This window comes from Schistocerca piceifrons, chromosome 6 (genome assembly GCF_021461385.2).
Source record: "Schistocerca piceifrons isolate TAMUIC-IGC-003096 chromosome 6, iqSchPice1.1, whole genome shotgun sequence".
NCBI classification, from domain to species: Eukaryota; Metazoa; Arthropoda; class Insecta; order Orthoptera; family Acrididae; genus Schistocerca; species Schistocerca piceifrons.
In genome coordinates this window covers 89,062,496-89,087,530 of record NC_060143.1, presented here as the reverse complement: position 1 = coordinate 89,087,530, position 25,035 = coordinate 89,062,496, and the positions used below count along the sequence as shown (strand labels likewise).

The following is a 25,035-nucleotide window of genomic DNA, read 5'->3' as shown; positions in this document are numbered from 1 at the left end:
TAGATATGAGTCGCCTTTCAGAACAATGAAGTTATTTTTGTCTGTGTGCTAAAGAAATTTGGCTTTTATAAACTTTTTCGCAGAGGCACGCAATTTATTTGAAAAGAAGTGTTTGTTCCACACTATGGGCCAGTTTCAACTGTTCCCTGAATTTCAAATGCAAGTTTTCATCTTGTGGCACGTATGTCATTATGCCATGATAAAGAAGCAAACATGAGATAATACAGTACTGGCACTCAAAGAAAATTTACGTCCCGAAAAGCTCAATATCAGGTTGGTGCCTACTTCATTGTGACGTGGACAGCTGCAGTTCACATGTAAAAAGGACGAGCAGAGGAGCAACACAGCTTCGAATGTCATTTAATTTTTAAGCAGAATGACATAATACAGTACTAGACGAAAACCGCAACACTTTATCGTTTTTAGCTAACTTACTATTGTAATTAAAAACAAGAATGATGAAAATTCATGACTTAACTGCAGGGTAATATTTTTTCATAAGCTTTGTTTAACGTAAGAAATTATTGAAGGATTTCACCGTATATGATATTGAAGCCACTGAAATATTACAATCAATCCGGTAATCTCATAGCACCTTCCTTATCTGAATGCGAGAAATACATTTCAGTTCTGGAAGTGCCACCTGCTACGTTGATGACGATCCTGTCAACAACAGAATCCACGAAGCCAACAGGCGTAGCATTTTTTCTTCTTTCATGACGAGCCGTTTTATATCCCGCTAGCGTTCGGCAGTGGCGTGTGTAAAAGCTGAGTGCGTTAGTTCCAGTACGTCTGGCAGCTTAATCCTTGTTACTTTTCGGGCCACATCCCGCAGCTTTGTTCCACATCATATTGTAATGTTACAGTAGCAAATGTAAAAACGCAGCATTTGTATGATGTGCTCGATGCTGTGAAAATGATTGTTTTTCACGTTTCTACGATACTTATCTACCTCTGTGATACAAACGATAGACATAGCCCAAATAAAGAGGATTTGGTTTTTCATTTTTGCCTTAAAAATTAAACTTATGTTTTCTTAATTTAAAAAACTTTTACGAGCAGTCTTTCATAAAACATCGATAACTAAGAATTTGTATTTGAAATGGAAACAAGAATTTCGCGTCCAATATGTAATTAGAAACAAAAAGACGTGCATTAGTCGTAAAAAATGATGATGAGTTTTATAATTACGAGATGTAGGTATTTCAAAATTGAACGAGAAAAAGAAAAACGATATTAGGGAGATTTAAACCTACGCTCGTATAACCACATTGTTTTCACATTCATTTACGCTACCGACTGCGCTACACGTTCAATGAGAAAATCAACCACGTGCTGTTTATACACCACTGGGAAAACTTCAGAGCCGACTACCTCCGTAAATTTATGAAAAAAAACATTAAGAACAGCCCATTTCTCGGCAATTTTTAACCGTGTTCCACGCTCAGCCTCAGCCATTTCGTACTGCGCATTAACAGCGCGACAATCAGACCACAACGTTACAGAGACTGTGACTGTACACGATTTTTGAAATAAAAACTACGTAGCTAAAGCGTGAGTAAGTTAAACTTCGATGTCTGTTAATACATTTGAATATCTTATAGTTTCATTTAACATAGCTTAGTAATAAGATATCTAATACATGAGTGGGATCTACTTCCAATAGCGTAATAACACTAGTGTACGTGTGCTGCGGCTTCTGACCGATCATCGTGTTCGTGATTGTTTTCATTAGGTTTACTCATATGATGAACGGATTATAGACACACGAATGTGCAATTTAAACCGAACTAGGCATTTGTTTACAAAATTCCAATTCTCTTGGAGTATCCTCTGATGTCTAGTTTCATTTATGACGTATTGTAAGGTTTTAATGCTTCATATGTTCGAACATACGTGCTTGCTTCGTTATCGTAGCTGCGCACATGCAGTAACGCTTGTTTTCTGGCGCTCACTGACGACCGCTGAAACGATACTATTTCTAACAGGTCACGAGAAAATATTGCGGGTGGTAGTTTTAAAGTCGTTTCTTTCAAAGTGAATTTCTTTTTACGCAAGATGAGTTATCTTACGTGTGAGCATGTGCGATTAATTTCTTAAATCGCAGAGCGTTCGACTTTCATTTAAAACTTAATAGCGTGATGACCAGGCACTTAGAAGCATTTCGAGCCCAGATGACTATAATCGGTTTATTATAAGAGTAAACCTGATGTAAACAAACACAAACTCGATGATTGGTCAGAAGCTGTAGCATACTTACTGCAGCGGCACCACCATTTAGGATAGGGAAAGTTAGTTTTGTGCAATATTCTGAGCACAAGTTACAGCCAGGTGCGGGCCAGGTTGCAATGAGTTACACATACCAACAGTTGCGAAGTAGAGTAGAGGCCACATGGCCGTCAAATTGCTGAAAAAGTATACCTAGCTGTTTTGCATATTGCAAGTCACAGGCAGAAGAGTCCCACTGGGCAACCTAGTGTGTTATGAGTACGTGACGCGAAGCGGCGCGCATGACAAAACAGAGGCGCACTGCCGAGTATAAATAGGTGCCGTAATTTAACGAGATTAATTCAAGTGTGGCAGCTCTCCTGGACGCGGGGCGTGTCACACCACCGGCTACACACAGCAGCAGATGGGGCACCAGTGCTCCAGTCCACGGTGGGTTGTTAGTTCGACCCCGAGACCAACGTGGGGTCCGTAGCCAGCCAGCGGCAGGCCACTCCACGGCTCGCTGCCGCGGGCAGTCCTGGCTTTCAACACAAACCGGAGGCATCCCGAGGCGAAGGCCGCAGATTCGGATGCCGGATCACGGGCGTTTGTCGTTGCCTTGATCTCTGCCACGCCGGCGAGAAGAAGCAGCAGCTGGCCCCGTGCAGTTCACTCTGAGCGGCGCTGATTTGGCAGGGACGCAGACCACTAAGCCAACTGTCGGCCCATCCTGATGCCGTCACAATTCCGTGGCTGTCCAAGGCCGGCATGACACAGCATTGTGTTGCACGGGCCGCTGGGATGCTTCCTCAGCATTGCGGGCCCCTGTGATGCAGACCAAGAGGAACGAGGGCACTGTACTTGGAAATAATAAATCACTTGGAAAGTTCTCGCCTAGTTTTAATATGGTGCCTTCTACCTCATCCCACTACATTTGGTGTCAGAATAGCAGATGTCGTCTGTACAGTACAACGTTCGAGTCCACTGCCTGCATTACGGTCACAAGATGTGGTGAGTTTTGACCAGTTTTCTTTTGCGTATTGGCCGTTTTCTTGCCCTTTTTTCGTTTGTTTGTTTTTTCTATTATGGCTCCTAGCAAGCCACATTTTAGGTATTTTGCGTGGACATAATATTTTTTGTTGTCAGAGAAAGTGTTAGTGTATTTGGGGCAGTAAGATTTTTTTTTCGTGGCATTTAATTACTTTTGTATTGGTATGTATTTGATGTTACTGAGTATGATGATTTTGAGGTGTTGGGAGTCAGGTTATTCTTGAACTTAAATGTTTTGTTTCGGGACTAACTGGGAATGAAAGCAACACAATGGCAAAGTCAGTGATGCGAGGTGTATCGGAACCAGAAGTGGTTCAGATTTTGTTGGAAAAAGTAGCACAATTGACAGCAGACAACACACAGTTGAGAAGTGAATTAACATCTAGTAGTGAGCAGGAAACCGCATTGGATCAGTTGTTGACTAGGAAGCCGCAACAGGAGATTGATCCAGCTGCTGCGAGTTTGATTAGCTATTCCATTTTCTGCCAAGGCATCTGAGGATGTGCGTTCGTTTGTGGATGTCTTGGAGACTTCAGCGGGGATGAATGGTTGGTCTGATGAGCAGTTGTTACATATAGCCAAGATTAGGGTAACGGGTGATGCGAAAACATATGTAAGGTGGCCTCAAGGAAGGCAGGACAGTTTAAGCAGTTAAAGGAAGGGCTTTTACAAAGGTACAAAATATTAGAATAGCGCTCGGTACTTTAGAGAGAGGTTAAGTATGATGAAAAAGAGACAGGGAGACGATGGAGAAATTTGCAGACAGGATGAGGGAAATTAATGACTATACCTATGAGTTGGGTCAGAACAATGAAGCAAATAGTGTTCTGTTGCAGGAGGCCAAGCAAAGGACACTTGATGCTTTTTTGAGAGGGTTAGAGGCGCATATGTCACGGAAAGTGCGTAAAGAGACTCCGAAAGATTTGTATTCAGCCATTCAGCTGGCAATTAAATATGAGGAAATAGACGTGCCAACAGGGGTACGCGAGAGGCAAACAGTGTTTACCGTGGGTATGAAATGTTATAAGTGTGGTCGTATGGGACATGTGCAGAGGCAATGTACTCAGTCACCAAGGAATAGAGAAAGGGGTAGAAATCAGCAGCATTGAGGATGGAGAAGTGGAGATAGGAGAGGTGGACAAACGTTAAATGGGAGAGGGGCCAAAGACCCACGTAAGGGAGCTCCCGTTAACTTCAATGCTATAAATACATATGCAGAGGTGGAATGTTCAGTGGTAGGATCCATAGGAACTAAGAAGTTTAAGATTTTGTTAGACACTGGGGCACAAGTGTCAGTGGCTACTAAGAATATAATGGGACGAAGGAAGTTAGACCCACCACGTTATAGGTTGCATGGAGTGGGGGATAAGATCGCCGCACCTTTGGGGTCGATGACAGTTGACTTTCGCATAGGGAAAGTCCAGTTTAATGCATGCATGCATGGGGGTAGTACCATGGGTAAGTGAGGGCTACGTCATGATCCTAGGAGTAGATTTCTTGCATCAACATCATGCCAAAATTGACCTTGGACAACGAACTGTGGAACTTGGTGGAATATTATTTCCACTAGGGGAAACTGTTGTCAATGCAGAGCTGTCGCGAGGGGCGTTCAATGTAATGAACAAACCAATGGAACCGCGTACATTAGCATTAAGGCTTAATTCACATGAGTGTGTGTCTAGTGGCACCGGGAAGTTGCTTTGGGTAAGTGTGGAGTCAAATCTGCCTGTGGGTACAGTATGTGTTATTGAACCATTGGAGGATAATGAAGTTTTGGGTTCACTGGGTTGTTTTGTGAAACATAGTGTTGTACGCGTACAGGAGGGGAACGACAGGCAAGTAGTTCCCGTGAACGTGGATAATTTTAGCGTTGTAGATGCAGATTTGAGGAAAGGTGTTTTAGTAGCAAATTTGAATGTGTCAGATGACAAAGGCTGGTGTTTGAGAGGGAGGTGAAGCAATTAACCACTAACTGCCGATAGAACTGCATTGCGTGACAAAATTAATCATTTAAAGGAGGAGAAAGAGAGCAGATGGCAGAACTATTGTGGGAATTTAAGGATTTGTTTTTTCCACAAGGGCCGTTACCAGCAACTCCATTAGTTCAACATAGGATACCGACAGGGAATGAAGCACCTGTTTACCATAAACCATACAGAATACTGAGGCATTTGCAGCCGATTGTGGAGGATTTCATTGATCAGCAGCTTGCAGATGGTATTATAGAGCATAGTAATAGTTACTGGGGAGCAGACATTGTCGTTGTGCCTAAAAAATCTACGGATGGAACTAAGAAATACAGGTTTGTTGCAAATTACTGATACCTCAGTAATAAGACAGTAATGGAAGCATACCCCATTCCAAACATATCGGAGACTTTGGATCACTTAGGACAGTACCAGTACTTTTCTACAATAGATTTGACAAGTGGTTATCATCAGTTAGAGGTGGCCCCAGAGGATCGTCCAAAAGCTGCTTTCTCTACACCTGGAGGCCATTAACAGTACATTAGAATGCCATTCGATTTGAAAAACACTCCGGCAACGTTTCAGAGGTTGCTAGACAGTGTCTTGAGGGGGTTCAAACGACGGCAGTGTCTGGGTTATTTGGATGACATTATAGTGTTTTCAAGTAGTATGGAGCAACATAGACAGCAGTTAAGGGAAGTCTTCATGGGGTTAAGAGCAGCTCGTTTGACGTTGAGCCTGGAGAAGTGTCATTTTGCATTAGAAGAAGTAAAATAATTGGGTCATATTATCAGTTAAGGACGGATGCGAACAGATCCGAGGTTGGTACAAGCTGTAAGGGATTTTTGGGAACCAAAAACAGTTAAGGAAGTGCAGTCATTCATCAGAATTTGCGATTTCTATCGAAAGTTCGTGAAGGGTTTTGCAGATTTAGCACAGCTGTTGACGCAATTGTTACGGAAGGATGTGAAATTTGAGGGGACAGAGTGTGAGAAAGCGTTTGACAGACTGAAATAAGTGTTAACATCAAGTCCGGTTCTTATGTTTCCAGAGTTTATACTAGCATGCGTGGCATCGACTCAAACATTAGGATGTGTTCTCAGTCAAGAAATTGATGGGAAAGAACATCCTGTAGCCTATGCGTCTAGGCAGTAGCAGAGAAAATTAATCAACAATAGAGAGGGAGATGCTTAGCATAATCTATGGAATCACATATTTCAAATGTTATTTATATGGGAGAAGATTTTGGGTAGTGACAGGGTTGAAGGATCTGTCCACTAGACTCGCTAGATGTGCTGTGAGGCTTAGTGAATTCAACTACGAGGTGGTGCACAAGCCTGGGAAGAAGCACAGTAATGCAGATGCAAAGGAAGGTGGCAAAAGTAGACGTCATAGCGGTAGCGGTATGGCAAGAATTACAGGATGCTGATAACAATTGTAAATTGTATCGGACACAGCCAAAATTTAATATGTACGATGGTCTTCTGTGCAGGGAAACAAAGTTAGGGCCAAGGGTAGTAGTGCCAGTGAAGTTGAGGGATGAGGTTTTATAGGAAGCACATGATCACGTATTATCTGGTCATGGAGGGTGTAGAGCGACGAATAGGAGAGTGGCGGAGAGGTGTTGGTGGAGAGGTAGGAAAGTAGATGTGGATCAGTATATTAAGAATTGTATACCACGTGCACAGAGAGCAGATTTGAGTCAGAAACAGATACAGCTACAACGATTACTGGAAGCAACATGTCCATTCTCTTTGCTGGGGATCGATGTCTGAGGACCTTTCAGGTTAACACCATCGGGGAATAGATTCGTCCTGACAATAATAGACCATTTTTCGAGGTATGTGAAGATGGTGGCTATGCCAAATCAACAGGCAGCAATGGTTGCACAACTGGATTTTGAAGTTTGGTGTACCAGAGACAATAATTACTGACCAAGGAATGAAGTTCACGTTGGATTTAATGAAGGAGCTGTGTAAATTGTTGAACGTAAAGAAGTTGAGGATGACCACATTGCATCCACAGGCCAACGGTGGCAGAACGGGTACACAGAACAATCGGGAAGATGCTGAGTTTTTATATGGATTCTCGTCACCATCAGTGGGACAAGTATTTTAAGCTTATTGTATGTGCGTACAATGCAAAAGTCCATCAGATACTGGTTTGTCTCCGTATGAGGTAGTGTATGGGCAAAAAATGCCATCACCATTTGATTTGGTGAAGCTACAGAAAGGAAGGACCAGTGAATCGGTACGTCAATTCGCGAGAACAATTCAGGATGTTTGGAAACAAGTACAAAAGGCAAATACGAAGGGGTCCGTATCCAGCCAGCCAGGGGGGCCACTCCACGGCTCACTACCGCAGGCAGTCGTCCAGGCTTCCAACACACGCTGGAGGCATCCCGAGGTGAGGGTCGCAGATTCGGATGCCAGATCATGGGCGCTTGTCGGCGCTGTGACCTCAGCCACGCAGGCGAGCAGAAGCAGCAGCTGGCCGCCTGCGGCTCACACTGAGCAGCGCTGAGTCTGCAGGAATGCAGACCACTGAGCCAGCTGTCGGCGCATCCTGACGCCGTCACAATTCCGCGGCTGTCCAAGGCCAGCACGACACAGCATTGTGTTGCACGGGCCGCTGGGGTGCTTCCTCAGCATTGCGGGGCCCTGTGATGCAGATCAAGAGGAACGAGGACACTTGGAAAGTTCTCACCGAGTTTTAATAATGTTCCTTCAACCTTTTCCCGCTACATTTGGTCATCCTGATACATTCAGTGGCAGAAGTTGCCACTACAGTACACTGGTGTTGTTACACACTTGGAAGTAGGTCCTCCTTATGTATTAGATATCATATTACTAGGTTACTTAAACGAAACTATAAGATATTCAAAGGTATTAACAGCCATCAACATTTTTCTTAATCATGCTTTAGCTACCTAGTTTTTATTTCAAAAATCGGTTACAGTCACGGCCTCTGCAGCGTTGTGCTCTGACTGTCGCACTGTTAAAGCACAGTATGAAAATGGCTGTTGCTGCTTTCTGCTCCGTAGTGAAACACGTGCGTGGACCACTGTTAAAAACTGGCAAGACATAGGCTGTTATTGATGTTTTTCATACATTTACAGAGATAGTCAGCATTAAAGTCTTTTCAGCGCTGTGTGTAACGTAATAGATATAAAAGCTAACATCGAATGTGTAGTGCAGTCAGTAGTGAAATAGTATTTTGTTATCTCGTTCAGTTTGAAATATCTATGTCTTGTAATTATAAAACTCATCATTTTTTATGAATAACACACGTTTACATCTTCGTGTTTCTAATTACATATTGGATGCGAAATTCCTGTTTCCATTCCAAATACAAATTCTTAATTATCGATGTTTTATAAAAGACTGTTCATATGAGTTGCTTAAATTAAGAAAACATAACAATTTAATGTTATAAGACAAAAATGAAAAACCAAATCCTCATTTTGTGGACTATGTCCATCGTTTTATTGACTCTTTTTACATGTGAACTGCAGCTGGCCACGTCACTGCAAGCTAGCTGTACCAGCTGACCGGCCAGTGCTGTCCAAGTTAAATGTGCCGGTAAAGCTGTTGTCCCGCATTATCGCTAAGTCGATGTGCGTGTAACCCACAACATAAAACGTACCCTTATTATTGCACTTGATACAGCTTGGCTGCAGTCCTATCTGAAATGGAAATCCGATAAGGTTCCAGCAAACATGAAATAATACATAGTGCAAGGTTTACATCTGGTTTATTCTTATGATGAACAAATTATAGACACGTATGTCATTAGTAAAAATTTTACTGGCACCTTTGTGTGATGTATCTTAAAGTGTAACACGCGCCAAAAAGAGCAATAATATATGTGAAAGCTTAGGTTCTCTTGTATCTATGCCATGTATATTAATTTAAACCATTAACTTTTCCTGAATGAAATTTTCACTCTGCAATGGAGTGTGCGCTGATCTGAAATTTCTTGACTGCTTAAAACTGTATGCTGGACCGAGACTCGGACTCGGGACTTTTGCTTGGGTAGCTCAGGTGGTTGAGCATTTGCCGACAAATGGCAAAGGTCCCGAGTTCGAGTCTCGGTCCGGTACACAGTTTTAATCTACCAGAAAGTTTCATTAACTTTTCCTATTTGTGCATTCGCACTACTTAACAGCGACACATCACATGTCGTATCCTTGGAATTTTTGCTGTCATGCCTGGCGAGATCAGGTGACATGAGCCATGATTGGCTTACAAAAGCGTGTCACAATCTCGATTTCAATGCTTAGGAAACTGACATGCTGTTTTGAGTGGAATTCGAATTTATACTTTCTTAATTCGAAAGCATGCAAGGTACATCAAAAATCTTTCTGATTTTTGTTTCCTAAAGTTCCGGGGAAGTTCTACACTGGTCTATAAAACCATAACCATTCAAAGGATTGGTAAGTTTTATGGTTCTGACGGAAAGTATAGTCACTTGACTTCGATAAATTTTTTTTTCCCTTGTCTGCCGTGTGTACACACTGATTCATGTTTGCACCCAAGTAGAAAGTTTTTCATGTAATGAGCTTTGTGTAGCACCTTTCTAGTCACACAAGAGAAGATGCAACCCGAATCGCTCGATTTCTGGTGCACTCTTTTACACAGCCACAAAATTAAGATTAATTTGGGTGATTCTTCCTGGGTGTTGTAATTTTCACAAATGTTGGTGTAAATTTGTAAAATTCTATTCAGAAAATAAAGCAGTTATTGCTCTTGTGTACCCAGTATCTTGTTTTTCTTGGTATATTTATTGTGTTTGATAGAACGTTTTGTAATCATATTGCCTTAACATTTATGAAACAAAAAGAGTTCACGTTCATTTAATGCTACTCATATTTCTTTGTTTCTTGTAATAACTTGCTGATAATTAATGTGTTTCAGGAGGTGAGCATCATGGTTGGAGCTATGTTGGCACTATGTGTCTGTGTATATTGCATTTTTTATGCTTTGCTTGCTGATCGTTCTCATTAAGAACAATAGTACTACACCGCACTATTTGCTTGGTCTGAAAAATGATTGATTCCTTGCTTTTATACTTTAAGAATAACAAGTTTACATTTATAAGACTAAAGTCTCCAATTACACAGGTGTTAAGTATCAAATGAGTGTTTTTATGACATGACATATTGAAATAATGGAAAATAACATGACATCTATGATCTCGTTTGGTATTTTCTGTATAAATACAACATAAAATATTTGTTATTTGGATTTTCTTATAGTGGAATTAAGTACTGTAATTTGTTGGGAAAGAGACTGATTATACATTACCATAAGGATGCCACAGTCGTGTAAAAGATATTTTTAATGTGGTTTTATATAAGACTGTACTGTGGTGTTTCAAATTTTGCTGATGGCATCAATTCCTATTTTCTGTAAAATTTTACAAAGTCAAATAAACCTCCTCAGGAAAAAATCTTTTATTTACTGCAGAAAGGTAAAAAAATCTTGGCTACATCACTGCCCTCAATGTGACATGTATGATTTATGACACACTGTTTACCTAATTCATTTCTTTAAATATGAGCATTTTTTGTATATGACTGCAAAAATCAAATTTATTTATTTACGTATGTGAGGATAGCTCATACTCACTAAACAGAAGAGGGACATAATAACAAACAAGCACACAGAAATGACGATAAATTGTTTAATTGGTTCAGGATCTGGACCCAGGGCTAAGTCATGCCACCATACCTTTAACACCTTGTTTTCTGTCCATTTCTCCTCATCATATCGGCATGCTGTTTTCTGGGACATTGACTTTCACATCTCCAGTGGCTCCATAAAAGTTCCTGACTGTATAAATACACTACTGGCCATTAAAATTGCTACACCACGAAGATGACATGCTACAGACAAGAAATTTAACCGACAGGAAGAAGATGCTGTGATATGCAGCTGATTAGCTTTTCAGAGCATTCACACAAGGTTGGTGCCGGTGGCGACACCTACAACGTGCTGACATGAGGAAAGTTTCCAACCGATTTCTCATACACGAACAGCAGTTCACCAGCGTTGCCTGGCGAAACGTTGTTGTGATACCTTGTGTAAGGAGGAAAATGCCTACCATCACGTTTCCGACTTTGATAAAGGTCGGATTGTAGCCTATCGCGATTGCGGTTTATCATATCACGACATTGCTGCTCGCGTTGGTCGAGATCCAATGACTGTTAGCACAATATAGAATTGGTGGGTTCAGGAGGGTAATATGGAACGCCGTGCTGGATACCAACAGCCTCGTATCACTAGCAGTCGAGAAGACAGGCATCTTATCCGAATGGCTGTAACGGATCGTGCAGCCACATCTCGATCCCTGAGTCAGAGGATGGGGACGTTTGCAAGACGACAACCATCTGCACGAACAGTTCGACGACGTTTGCAGCAGCATGGACTATCAGCTCGGAGATCATGGCTCCGGTTACCCTTGACGCTGCATCACAGACAGGAGCGCCTGCGATGGTGTACTCAACGATGAACCTGGGTGCATGAATGGCAAAACGTCATTTTTTCGGATGAATCCAGGTTCTGTTTACAGCATCATGATGGTCGCATCCATGTTTGGCGACAATGCGGTGAACGCACATTGGAAGCGTGTATTCATCATCGCCATACTGGTATATCATCTGGCGTCATGGTGTGGGGTGCCATTGGTTACACGTCTCGGTCACCTCTTGTTCGAATTGATGGCACTTTGAACAGTGGACGTTACATTTCAGATGTGTTACGACCCGTGGCTCTACCCTTCGTTCAATCCCTGCGAAACCCTTCATTTCAGCAGGATAATGCACAACAGCATGTTGCAGGTACTGTACGGGCCTTTCTGGATACAGAAAATGTTCGACTGCTGCCATGGCCAGCACATTCTCCAGATCTCTCACCAATTGAAAACGTCTGGTCAATGGTGGCCTAGCAACCGGCTCGTCACAATACGCCAGTCACTACTCTTGATGAACTGTGGTATCGTGTTGAAGCTGCATGGGCAGCTAACTGTACCTGTACACGCCATCCAAGCTCTGTTTGACTCAATGCCCAGGTATATCGAGGCCATTATTACAGCAAGAGGTGGTTGTTCTGGGTACTGATTTCTCAGGATGTATGCACACAAATTGCGTGAAAATGTAAGCACATGTCAGTTCTAGTATATTTGTCCAATGAATACCCGTTTATCATCTGCATTTCTTCTTGGTGTAGCAATTTTAATGGCCAGTAGTGTCCGTAAAGTAATGAAACACAACCACTCACCTATAGTGGATTGATGCGTGGGGCTCAGAAACGTGTAACAGAAAACAGCATTCCCAATAGCTTTTGAGCAATAGCTCTTTTTCTAGTAAAAGCACACACTTTCACAAACACAATCACACAGACCTCCAAACGGACACCCCTGCAGTCACAGCAAGAGTGATTATTGATGCTTGATTATTAAAAGCAGTTGCCTGACCTGATGGAGGTGGGTTGGGGGCAGGGAAGGACACTGCGAGAGGGGCAGTGGGACAGAGTACAGAGGAAATAGCAAAAAGAGTTTGGGGGGGGGGGAGGGGAGATGGAGAGAGAGAAATGTAGAGGAAGAAATGGAGGGGGACAGGAGAGAATGGTCACATCATGGGGGCAGTGAGGGAAGAAGAGCGGTGAGAGAAAACAGTGCATGATCTGATTGGAGGTGATGTGGACAGAAGAGAGAAGGGAAAAGGAAGCCAGCTTCAGTGGAGCTTTCCTTAACCCAAAGTTAGGTGGAACATCACAGTACTTTACCACAAATCATCATATAATAGGTAGTACATACTTACATTCCCCAGGCTTACAAACAGACTTATCCAGCCAATTATAAAAGGCCCCAAAGTTTTGGAATCCAAATCATGAACTAACTTGACTTTTTTGCATATGCAAAACATTGGATAAGGTAGAACAAGCAATGAATGACCAAGTTCAGGAGTAACTAATGTTTGTCAATTGGGAAATACTATCATATCCACTGACATTGTTTTTAGAAATATATTGTAAAGGTATAAAGAAAATATGAATACAATGACTAGCTTCCACTGGCCTCTAAACAGAGCCAGAAATATTACAAACTTTGCTCTCATTATTTTAGACGTGATTCGCCGAGCTAACATCATTACAACAATATATTATTATTTACCAATAGTTAAGTCACAATGGTCCATTACTTGCAGTACTTTTCTCAACTGTTAACAGGCTTCGTAGACATACTAGCCATGTGAGGTCTCTCTTCTGTCTGGGTGTTAACAACATTCAGTGGCCACCCAAACCAGAGAGAGCATTCGTAAATGATATAGGATCCATTGGCATCTCACAAACAGCTAAGTAAATAAGGATCCCCTCAGATAGATCCTATTTGCAAGGATAAACACTATTTAACTAGGATTCACGAGTTGCATCAGAGATTGCTCACCATTCACCTCATACACACACACACATAGTTAACAGAGAGGTTGATGGGTTTTACTATCTTCTTTGATACCTAAGGTTAAGCTAAGGTTCTTGCACCGTGTGACACACAATGTTCCACAGCGACATCGTATGGTGGTTGCTGAAGCAAGCAAAGAGCTTACGGTTATAGAGGATTGGCAGTGCTGAGCTGTCTCAGGTAATTCAGGTTTCACAGACCCATACCCTGTAAAGACAGAGTTCCCCCAAGGACCTAAATCTTGTGGCTTATTGAATGCCATGGGCATAGCAAGCATTACTCACCTAAAAATGAAAAGAAAATGTCTTGGGCAAAGCATGTGTGATAGAACCAAAGCTCTAGTACAAAAACACACTGCAAATTATACTTTCTTGAAAATATTTTATTCTGTTTCAAAGTTACTACATTATTTTTGGTATACAATAGCTAATATATACTGTTACTTTGAATAATGTCATCTGAGGAAAGATTTACACCAGCTTCATTAAAAAAGCACCAAAACTGTACACTCGCAAATACAAAAATATACTGTTTCTAAATAACTTACAACATATACATTTTAAAAAACTTTAACAGTCATTTGTGATAGAACAAAATGACACAAACTACTAAGAATCAAGAACTTGGACTAGTTTACCTACACTCCTGCTACAAATGGAAGATCATAGTCTTAGCAAATACTGTTGTATTCTTCTCTAAACAGGTGAGAGAAAGAAAGTGATGCAATGTGAAAGAAAAGCCAAATTACTGAACAATTAAGATACTGGAAATTTCCAAGCAAGTGATGTAATGTGCAACAATATGTTACCTGTACAAAATTATAAATGTGTAAATTAATTGAATGCAGTGACCTGGAAATTAACAAGGCTGCCTTTGTCTGAAATATTTACCTCTTGGGGCAGTTTCAGTTCAGCAATTATGAAGAAACTTGGTGACAGGTGTGTTGTCAATAGTCTCAAGGGCAACACCACTGATGGTTAATCAGATGCTGTAGGTATTTGCAGATACATGCATTACATTTCACTGTGATCTCTGATAATTGTTGTTTTAATCCGAAGATCATATTTCGATGTATTTTTTAAGTTGTATGGATTACAATTCTATCCACTAATTTGTGCAGAAATGAAGTGGATAAACCACATTTTAATTCTACATTTGAGCAGAAAAAAAATTTAAACTTACCATTGCACATTAAATTATGCCTGCAAAATGAGTATATGCATGTGAGAAGCAGCAGCACCACAGAAGGAACTGCTGCTTACAAATGAGTGAAATAAATCTGTACTATATAATTAAGTTAATGGAATGTTTAGTCATGGACAGAATCACTGGTACATGATGTTCTATCACAAAGATATCAAACATCATTTTTCAAGTAAGTTTCACTTACATGCAAAAAGAATAACATTTTTATTGCCTAACGCTACTATAAAACTCGGCTGCTGCCATATCTCAGTTTTTATCACATTTTAACTTAATAGAAAGTCATTAAAGTTTATTGTTTGTGTGGATCATCACCTGGGAAAGTGCAATGCAAGTGCAGCTCTAAAACTGAATGAGTGAATTTTGCCTTTTAGCTATTCACTCTCTGTCTGTAATGTTTTTAAAGGGCCTTCAAAATGTGTAAAACAGTATTCACACACATTAAAGTGCGAGTATGAAAACTGCTTGAAGTCATCAACATCTGCACCTCAATGTCGGAAGTATGTGTACCTACTGTAATCGCACATTACAAAAATGTAATCAATTTCTGATTTCTTACTACTGCTGAATTAAATGACTGCTTACTAAATACATGCCTTCTGATAACGCACTATTTTCCCTCTTCTGCAGCACCCATAGAAATACAAACTACAGTTAATTCATTCACTATTATTTACATGACAATTGTTTAACACTTGTCATAATATAATACATAAGCCCACGTGAATGAATAATAATGTTTATTTGAAAATGCCACATTTGCCAGAAAATCATACTAACTATCAGGTACAGCAAGATTATTTACAGAGTCTAATATTTAAAAATACACTATGATAATAAAGAACCTGTATAAGAATTGTATAATTTTGCAGAGAAATTTGAGATTATGACACAGCAATAAAAAAAAAAAGCCAATAACTAGTATCACAAAAAAGTGCAGATAATAATGGCTCGCCCTATAAAATGATAGGCTAATTTCTTCCTGCTTTGCCAGGTAGGACTTAGAATTAATACGGTTATAATACAAGGATTAAACAATGGAACCTCTAAATTATCCATCCAATTAAATTACTTTAATAGTTGAAACTTAAAAATATGATATCAGAGATGCAAAATATTTGCATCTTCCCTTTTTTGTTTCACAGAACAAAATTCGAATTCTTCCAACACACGAATTGGAAGAATATAAATATATCACCATGATATATCTTGTTAAATTACATTATATTTTTGCTTAGCATGACACTTTATTTGTGCCTCCTGAGCATTGTTTGTACAATATTATGGAAGATTTACAATTCTCAGTATGTACATATATACAAAAAAGTACACTATTATAAACAAAGGTATGCACCTCATTCACTTCATATAGGAATCACTGAAATGGATATGGAAGAAAATATTCTCAGTGGATGTATGAACAGAATTAAGATGTGTGAAGCTTTCAACACACAAAACAAAAAGCAGGGAGTGGTGGCACTATCACAATTTAAAAGCTGTAGAGAGAAGGAAAAAAATATGTTTGAAAGAATGAAAGCCAAAACTGTTAGTAAATGAAAAGTAAAAGGCTATTACCAATAAAAGAAAGTCACTAAATGTTAAACAAAGCATTTCTGGCCATAGCTTTTGGGACAGGCCTGATTAGTGGATGGATTAAGAAACATATATTAAGTGAACTTGATGGAAGAATGATTAGGCAGAAATGAAATTCGTGGCTTGGTCTCATGTGCAGAGATAACTTTCCATTAGAAAGCATACAACAAATGATATGCAACCGTTTATCACACTGCCATGCACATCCATGTTGTCAACAGCTGCATAAATTGGCACTCTTAATAATTTCACAGGGCAATAACAAAATTTAAAATCACCCTGTGAATCTAGCTTGCTGGCCAGTAAGTTGATGGATGACAACTCTCCTTACTCTGCTTCTTTAGCTTTTTACATTCTATCTTTTCAATTACCACAGTTATTTGATATTCTGGTGCAACCTTTTCTCTGACAAGAACCACATCCGAAAGCTCGCCATTCATAAAATATTTTCATCTACAATGATCAAATCTTTTCACAGTTGCTAATGTGTCTGATATAATATATTTGGGCAGTTGTCAATTGTGATTCACTTGCTGACCACAACAGTACTGCAACAGTATTTTTTTTAACCTGCTTCTACTCCTCATCTCCTGTAGTGTAACAGTCCCTTTGTGAAGGATGGCAGAGCTATAACCACAGGCAGCTACTTCGAGTTGGATATTTCTTGAACTAAAGGGGCAGGGATGGAGAGGAATTAGAGAACATAAATATTAAAGCTGCAAACAAGGATGGAATCTGTATTAAAGAAATGAAATTCATGGCATGGTTAATGGATGCTTCCAAAAGAAGAAACTTTCAAAATCAAAGTTTTTTCCTCAAGGATCTGTAAAAAATGACAGGATGAAAAGTTATGCAGAACCAAGGAGCAACAGATAGCAACATAAAAGTAAATGCAAGTGCAGGCAGTGACATGATAATGTGTGGAACAACTGGCCTTTATTTTCCCATTCTTGAATAACAAGTCATTTAGAGAAACTTTTCTTCTCTTCACTTTGGGATCTTACAATACATATTCATTATTCTCCTTTCCTATTTAGCTTCAAAATGAACTGAATCTCTCTCTCTCTCTCTCTCTCTCTCTCTCTCTCTCTCTCTCTCTCTGTGTGTGTGTGTGTGTGTGTGTGTGTGTGTGTGTGTGTGTGTGTGTGTGTGACAGAGAGAGAGAGAGAGAGAGAGAGAGAGAGAGAGAGAGAGAGAGAGGGGGGGGGGGGCTGGTTGGTATATCCTCTACTACTACACTATCTTAACCTCTGGACATATGTACATGTATATACAGAAGGAGCTTCATGATTACCTGTGATAAACACAGAAAGAGGTGAACAGAAAACTGGCAGTTGGATACAACCCTAACAATTGATGCAACAAGCAATATATTGTATGACAAAAAGCAATATATTGTATAACAAATGCACACAGACTATCTGTGAACTGCCAGAATCAAATCTGGCAAAATAACTAAAAAATGTGAGTGACCAAGATTCTAACTGCAAAATGAAACAAATTCTACTTTCTAATTTGCTCAGTACCAAAAGTTAAGTCATAAAAATTTTGGTTTGGTTTTAACAGGAAATAGTACCTAATGTATAATTAAAGAGGTTATGCATTAAAATTTTACTTAGTACAAGAATATGGAATATTATTCATTTTTTGAACAAAATGAGACTGCAGAAAAATATTTCTGCAGATCTCTTATTCATATCACCTAAACGAAAGACTACAGGAAACCACAGACTATATTTCCTGAAATGAATGCTAACCTCATTTCTTAAAAGTAAATCTTTCTATTTAGTTAAAAGACTAAAAGGTTATGTGGACTGCCTCTTCACAGTCTATCTATAATCTGCTTAAACAGAAACATGTAGTTCTGTTCTTTTGTTTACTACCATGCTTTTCAGAAGATATGTTAGACTGAATGTAGATACATTCATGTAGTAGTGCTTGAAGTGGCAAGGTAAAATTATGCTGCTCCATGTACAACAAAAAATATGTTTACTAGAATCTATCACTGTTATGGAAATGGTACTTAGGAGTGACAAGAATAACTGGAATTAGCAATAGAATTATCTACTGCTATTCTAAAGAAAGCGCTGAGGATCCTCTGAGTTCACACAGCTTTGGATAATCCACAAACTCAGTGCCATATATCATAATTATCATTGAGGTCACAGATACCATTGAAGCCCAGAACAGTAAGTACAGAAGACTCTCTGTGTTATATTCTGAAACAAGAAAAAAGAACATTTTTTTATTAATACTGGCAACAGTAAGGTAGATAAATCAAAGTACAACTTTAATATTGTTTATTCTTAAATACTGAAGTCAGAAACTGTACATGAAAAAAAAAGCCAGTGTAACATGATTTTTTTCCAAAATGTTATTGTTCTGCCTTTGATAAAAGTAAAATCATCAAACAATGGAAAATCCAGGCTGGAATAATTGTTCAGATTCACTGATGACATCTTCATGACTGAGGCTGAGGGCAACCTTATCCACATTCCTGCAGAAGAACCTCTACACCTTCTCCTCCATTCACTTCACCTGGTCTTCCTCAACCCAACGAGCTGCATGTTGATGTCCCCCTCTAAGATGGCGACATCAGTACCTCCGTCCATATCAAACCTACCAACCACCAGCAGTACCTCCACTTCAACAGCTGCTACCTATTCCATACCAAGACAGTCTAGTTACCCATAGTCGTCACATTTGTACTGATGAGCAGTCTCTCTTCAAATATATTAAGTGAATCTCAGTCTTGTAAGAATACAGATCTACTATGCTTGTCTCTACCAATCACTTACCACCCACTACATTTCACATTCTCACCATCTGGCCACAAAGAAGCAGTCCCCTCACGACTCAGTACTACCCATGTCTGGATCAAGTGAATCACTTTCTACGCCAGGATTTTTAATACCTCTCATCGTTCCATGGAATGAGGAATGTCCTACACAGTATCCTTCCCACTCCTCCCATAGTGGTGTTCCGCTGCTCACAGAACCTATGTATTACCCATGTCTGTGGTTAGCACACTGGACTCGCATTCGGGAGGACGATGATTTGAACCTGCTTCCGGACGTCCTGATTTAGGTTTTCCATGATTTCCCTGAACCACTTCAGGTAACTGCTGGGATGGTTCCCTTGAATGGGCATGGCTGATTTCCTTCCCCATCCTTCCCTAATCCAAGTTTGTGCTCCATCTCTAATGACCTTACTGTCAAGGGAACGTTAAAACACTAATCTCCTCCTCCTCCACTTCTGCTCCCTTCTTCTTGCTTCATTGCTCATATCCTCACAGTAGATCTAGATGCATGACCTGTCCCACACATCCTACCACCACCACCACCACCACCACCACCACCACCACCACCACCATCCCCCTACTCCAGTTCAGTCACAGGTATCATCAATCCTATCAAAGGCAGGGCTATCTGTGAAAGCAGTAGTATGATTTACTAACTAAGTTACAACCACTACACTGCTTTCTGTGGGCATGACAACCAATAAGTTGTCTGTCCACGTCAAAGGCCACCGACAAACTGTGACCAAAAGAGAGCTGGATCACCCAGTTGCTGAACATGGTGCCCAACACCATTGCTTCACTTCAGTGACTGCTTAACAGCTTGCACCATCTATACACTACCTACCAACACCTGTTTTCTGAACTGCACAGGTGTGAACTTTTCTGGCCATATATCCTATGTTCCTGTAACCCTTCTGGTCTCAACTTTCAGTAGTCGTCGTCTTCCACCCACCTGGCCCCTTCCCTGCTTCCATTCCAGCATTAAACAGTCTTCTATTCTACCAGCACACCCACTAATCTCTTGCCGCTGCCTCTACTTCTCACCTTTTCTGCCCACCCCCTCCTAAAATTTCCCAATTATACCCAGCAGCCCCGCCACATCCCTGCATGCTCCCAAAAACGGACTGCATCCTCCCCCTCCCTGCTCCTGCCTCCTCCTTATCCCCAGTATCTACACACTGCCTCTACCATCAGGCACAGTTGCTCACAGTCTGGTCTCAGGGGCCAGAGACAGTAGTCAAGTATATCAAGTATATGTGAATTGTGCCCGAGTGAATCTTTTGTGTGTGTGTGTGTGTGTGTGTGTGTGTGTGTGTGTGTGTGTGGACTTGACTTTAGAAGAAGGCTTTTTGGCCGAAAGAATAAATGTATAGCTGTCTTTTGTTGTGTCTGTTCGTGACTTAACATCTCCTATACGGTGAATAGCCATCTATCCCTTTGATACAAGTAACTTTTTAGAATGCTGTTTATAGTTCTAAAAATCTCTGAGAATGTGTACAAAATGAGATCAGAACTGAATAACCTTTGTTTTTATGAAAAGTATTTTTGTTAAATACAAATACTTTCATACATTCTAGCTCAGTTGATTTTCTTTGTCTAAGAAAAACAGAATTCATGGGATCAAATTTTTGCAACAACAAATGATGATAACAAATAAAAATAAAAAGGCTTTGGCTTGTTAAGTCATGACACAGTGATATCAAGAATATGTATATTCTTTTTGGGTTATCCATGTAAATAATCCATGAGAGAGACTATATTTTAATAGGAACATATTTAGAAATCACCTTTAAATACTGAAATAGTGATATTGAAATCATAGTATTGATACGGAAAATACTACAATAATAAGCAAGTGAAAGCTTTAGATGAAGTTAAATGGACTGGAAAAAAATGTGGAGAAAAAATAAATGACAAATATAACAAAGCAAATAACAGATGTGGAAAATAAACGAAACTTAAACATGGACTAATTCTCTTAAGTAAGCACAGACCAGGGCTAAAGAACTTAATGAGAGGGGTAGTTCAGAAAGATCCCACAAAAGATACTTAATTAACAAGAAATAAAAAACAGCAAATGAAAAATTTATACACAGAAAATGAAAAATAATTGAACTAATTACATCACATAATCTAGAAACACCTTGCAGTTAAGTATAATAGTTTTTCAGGCATGAAAGAATGTTTGCAATGAACCGATAACTGAAGGACGGAAAGGGTTCAACATCCAGTTGATGATGAGGTCATTAAAAATGGAACAATAGCTCTGACTGGATAGTGACAGAGCAGCAGAAATCACCAGCACCCTTTTCAGAGGAACCACCCAACCATTGCCTTAAGTGAATTAGAGAATAACAGGAAACCTAAATCTGGATGGCCACACAGAGCATTAATACATGGTATGTAAGTCCAGTGTGTTACCTCTGCACCACATTTCTTACTTGATAACTGAAGGCAATACAAGCACAAGAATGTGGCTACATGGCACAAGTGTTAAAAGATTAATTGTTGGTGGGTCCAGATCTCAGAGATGATATTCTGAGAACATAAGTTTGGAGACTGCTAGGACCATGGAGAATAAAAAATCACTTGGCGTTGAAGATTCCCAAAAGAAACACTTAAGGCACTTTTCTGGGGTCAATGTTATTGGAGGCACTACACTGACTTGTGTAAAAAGTTATGAAACCAATGTACTGCCAGAGGATTTTAAGTAGATGTGGTCGGACAGATAACAGCTACACAATGTGGACAATTCTGCCTTTTTCAGAACTAACATATCAGCAGATAGGTGCAATCTGAAATGCCTAATGTGCAGAGTAAATCTGGTAAGGAAAACTTTAAACAAAAAGAACCACAAACATCAACAAAAAATTTGAAATATAGATCTTTGTCTGGAGAGTTTTCCTTTATAGGTGTGAAACAGACAATTGCAATGGTGAGAGAAAGGATGCTTTTGAGGTAGTTGATACCAGTGAATGCTTAAAATATTGTGGATAGCAAAAATTACTGATGAGTGTATCTAGAGGGCATTTTATGCTTATGGGGCACCATTAAAACGTAAGAGGGCTACTGCTTGGGTTTGTTACAGATGCACAGCTTCTCTCTCTCTCTCTCTCTCTCTCTCTCTCTCTCTCTCTCCTCCCCCCCCCCCCCCTCCCCCTCCCTCTCTGCATGCATAACTATCTCTATTTCAACCTGCTTTTTGTCTTCCAACCTCTCTCCCTGTACAATCTCTCTTTAAACCCAAATATTTCACGGCTCCATAACCAAATTTACTACTCCACAATATACATATCCCAGACTGCGGCCTATCAACCAATCATTTACTTTACTCAAATTGTGCTATAAAGCACTTTTCTTTTCTCAACAGTTACTCAATCTAGCCATTTAACCTCCAACTTTCTATTGTGGTGCAATATATCAAACGTTTCCTTTTTCTTCTTAGCTCTACCACTTATTGTCTATGTTTCACTTCCATATAAGGCGTGAGAAAATATTTCCAGAGAAAGACTTCTTAGCACTTAAGCTTATATCCATTGTCAAAATATTTTTCTTTTTCAGCAAAAATTTTCTTGCTATTTGCAGAATGAATTTTTACTCCACAGCAGAGTGAGCACTGATATGAGAATTCCTGGCAGATTAAAATTGTGCATTGGACCAGAACTGGAAATACTGTCTTTTATTAGGAAGAGCTCTACCAGCTGCGCTATCCAAGCCAACTCCGGGCCCACCTTCACAGCTTCATTTGCACCAGTAACTCATCACCTACTTTCCAAACTTCTTGGACTCTCTTGCTTACCTTGTGGGACTAGCACTCCTGGAAAAAAGAACTCTACAAGGCAGGAGAGGGGTACTGGCATGGAGCTGTAAGAATGTGTCACAAGTCATGTTTGGGTAGCTCAGCTGGTAGAGCACTTGCCCATGAAAGGTAAAGATCTCAGGTTCGAGTACTAGTCCAGCACATACATTTATTTTGCCAGAACGTTTCTTGGTATTGTCAATCTACATTGTGTGTCTTCTTTATTTCTACTGTCCTGGCATGCTGGATGACACGCTCAAGATATTCCTGCAATTATTTCAATGATTAATGTAATGCTTTCTCATTTCTGTTATGTTCTGAATATCGTGAAAACATTTGCCAGTATATAAGTAGTCCAAATTTCACAAGACTTATGTGAGCATGGTAATTTCTTTGTAATCTCCAAATTTTTGTGATTGTAACTGAGTTTATGTTATCAGCTTCCTTGATATTTCAACAGATGGATCAAGTGAAGATCTTGGTTGGTTGGAGTCCAGGCAGTGAGCAAACTTGAACTGAACAAGCCACACACCATCTTTTATGGCAACAACTGTTTTCTCTTTGTTGGCAACAGTGTTCCATTATGAATCAGACTTACACAATTTGAGATGACTTTTAAGCAAACTGAGCACTGAATTACCATGTTTTAATAAACTAAAGTTTCTGTCCATATAAATTAACAGAGATATCAATATTAGGAAAAGGATAGGTTGTTACCCACTAAAGATGACATGTTGATTACAAACAGGCCCAGTGTTACATAATTACCTTTCAGCCAAGCCTCCTTCACATTCACACAAGCACCTCACTCACTCATGACAGCCATGTCTGGCAGCTCTGGCCAGAAAGCAACAATCACATTAAGTGGCAGTCTGGAGTGGGGCAGGGAAGGAGGAGGGATAGCAGGAGGTATGGGTGGGGTGACCGAAGAGCGCTGTCAGGTGGGGCATGCAAGGACTAGATGGAGGCATAAGAAGACTGCCAGGCACAAGTCTGTGTGGCATGGGTAGGTGTGGAAAATAAAACACAAAAATATGTAAGGATGAGGGAGGAAATGTAAACAATAGAAGTAATTATAATTGGAATTGATCTAATATAGTCCTAGCCTAGCATTTTTGGAACTAGAGAAACACACTGTAAAATGAAAGTATTAATTTTAGATCATCTTCCTAAAATATTTCAAATAAGAATTGTGACCCATAGAGATGTGACTGTGTGACTTAACAGCAAATAAACTCACTGATAATTCAAATTCAAAACCACTATATCTAAGTAAAAAATAGCTATTCTATCTCGATTACAGAACAGGAACATCTGTGCTGTCTGCATAAAATGGAAACAACAATTCAGCAGAACACCCAGAAGCACATTATTAATCTATTCTTCTAGCAACTGTTTATTGTAAATTGATGGAAAAATGGACCATTATGTGAGAGAGAACGGCTGCTCCAATTTATACGGAACACCACTAGATGAATAAGAATAATTGTATACACACATTGCTGACATCAATCTTCTTTTCAATCACGGACATATTTTGTATGGTCACATTAGTTTTTTTAACTGAACAATTGCTTTGTGGAATTTTCAAAGCTATAATAGTAAAAACTCAACTGATCCTATATCGGTATGCATGCAGCAGCATGTGCTATCAATGTGTTCCAAAACAGTAGGCACAAAAATGGGATTTTTCGGGGCTCATACCTTGGGTTCTATTCATGACAGAAAGATAGGGTCAAATGTTTTGGATAGCCCTTGGGCTAGGAACCATTTGTATACCCAACAGAACTATCCTATAGTACAGGGTCAAAGTTGGAATATCACACACATCCTCCCCAGCTTTAGGCATATGGAGAAAATTGGTTAGTCTTTTTTTTCCTTCCTTAGGTGTAGTCTTCATTCCACCTTAATGGGCTTATGGAGGTGCCACTTAGTTCATGGGCGGTTCCTGA

The 25,035-nt window shown here is 39.9% G+C and overlaps 2 protein-coding genes across 2 annotated transcripts in view; one reads left to right on the top strand and one right to left on the bottom strand.

The window, feature by feature from the left end:
- Nucleotides 1-10,665, top strand: part of LOC124802993 (triple QxxK/R motif-containing protein-like) — a 51,561-nt gene extending 40,896 nt beyond the window's left edge. Inside the window, exon 4 of the mRNA XM_047264093.1 lies at nucleotides 10,142-10,665. Coding sequence (XP_047120049.1) covers nucleotides 10,142-10,231 — 90 coding nt within the window. The 3' untranslated portion in view covers nucleotides 10,232-10,665. The remainder of the gene's footprint in view (nucleotides 1-10,141) is intronic.
- Nucleotides 10,666-17,641: 6,976 nt separating this feature from the next.
- Nucleotides 17,642-25,035, bottom strand: part of LOC124802794 (phosphatidylinositol-3-phosphatase SAC1) — a 77,772-nt gene continuing 70,378 nt past the window's right edge. The window contains exon 13 of the mRNA XM_047263796.1: nucleotides 17,642-18,703. Coding sequence (XP_047119752.1) covers nucleotides 18,555-18,703 — 149 coding nt within the window. The 3' untranslated portion in view covers nucleotides 17,642-18,554. The remainder of the gene's footprint in view (nucleotides 18,704-25,035) is intronic.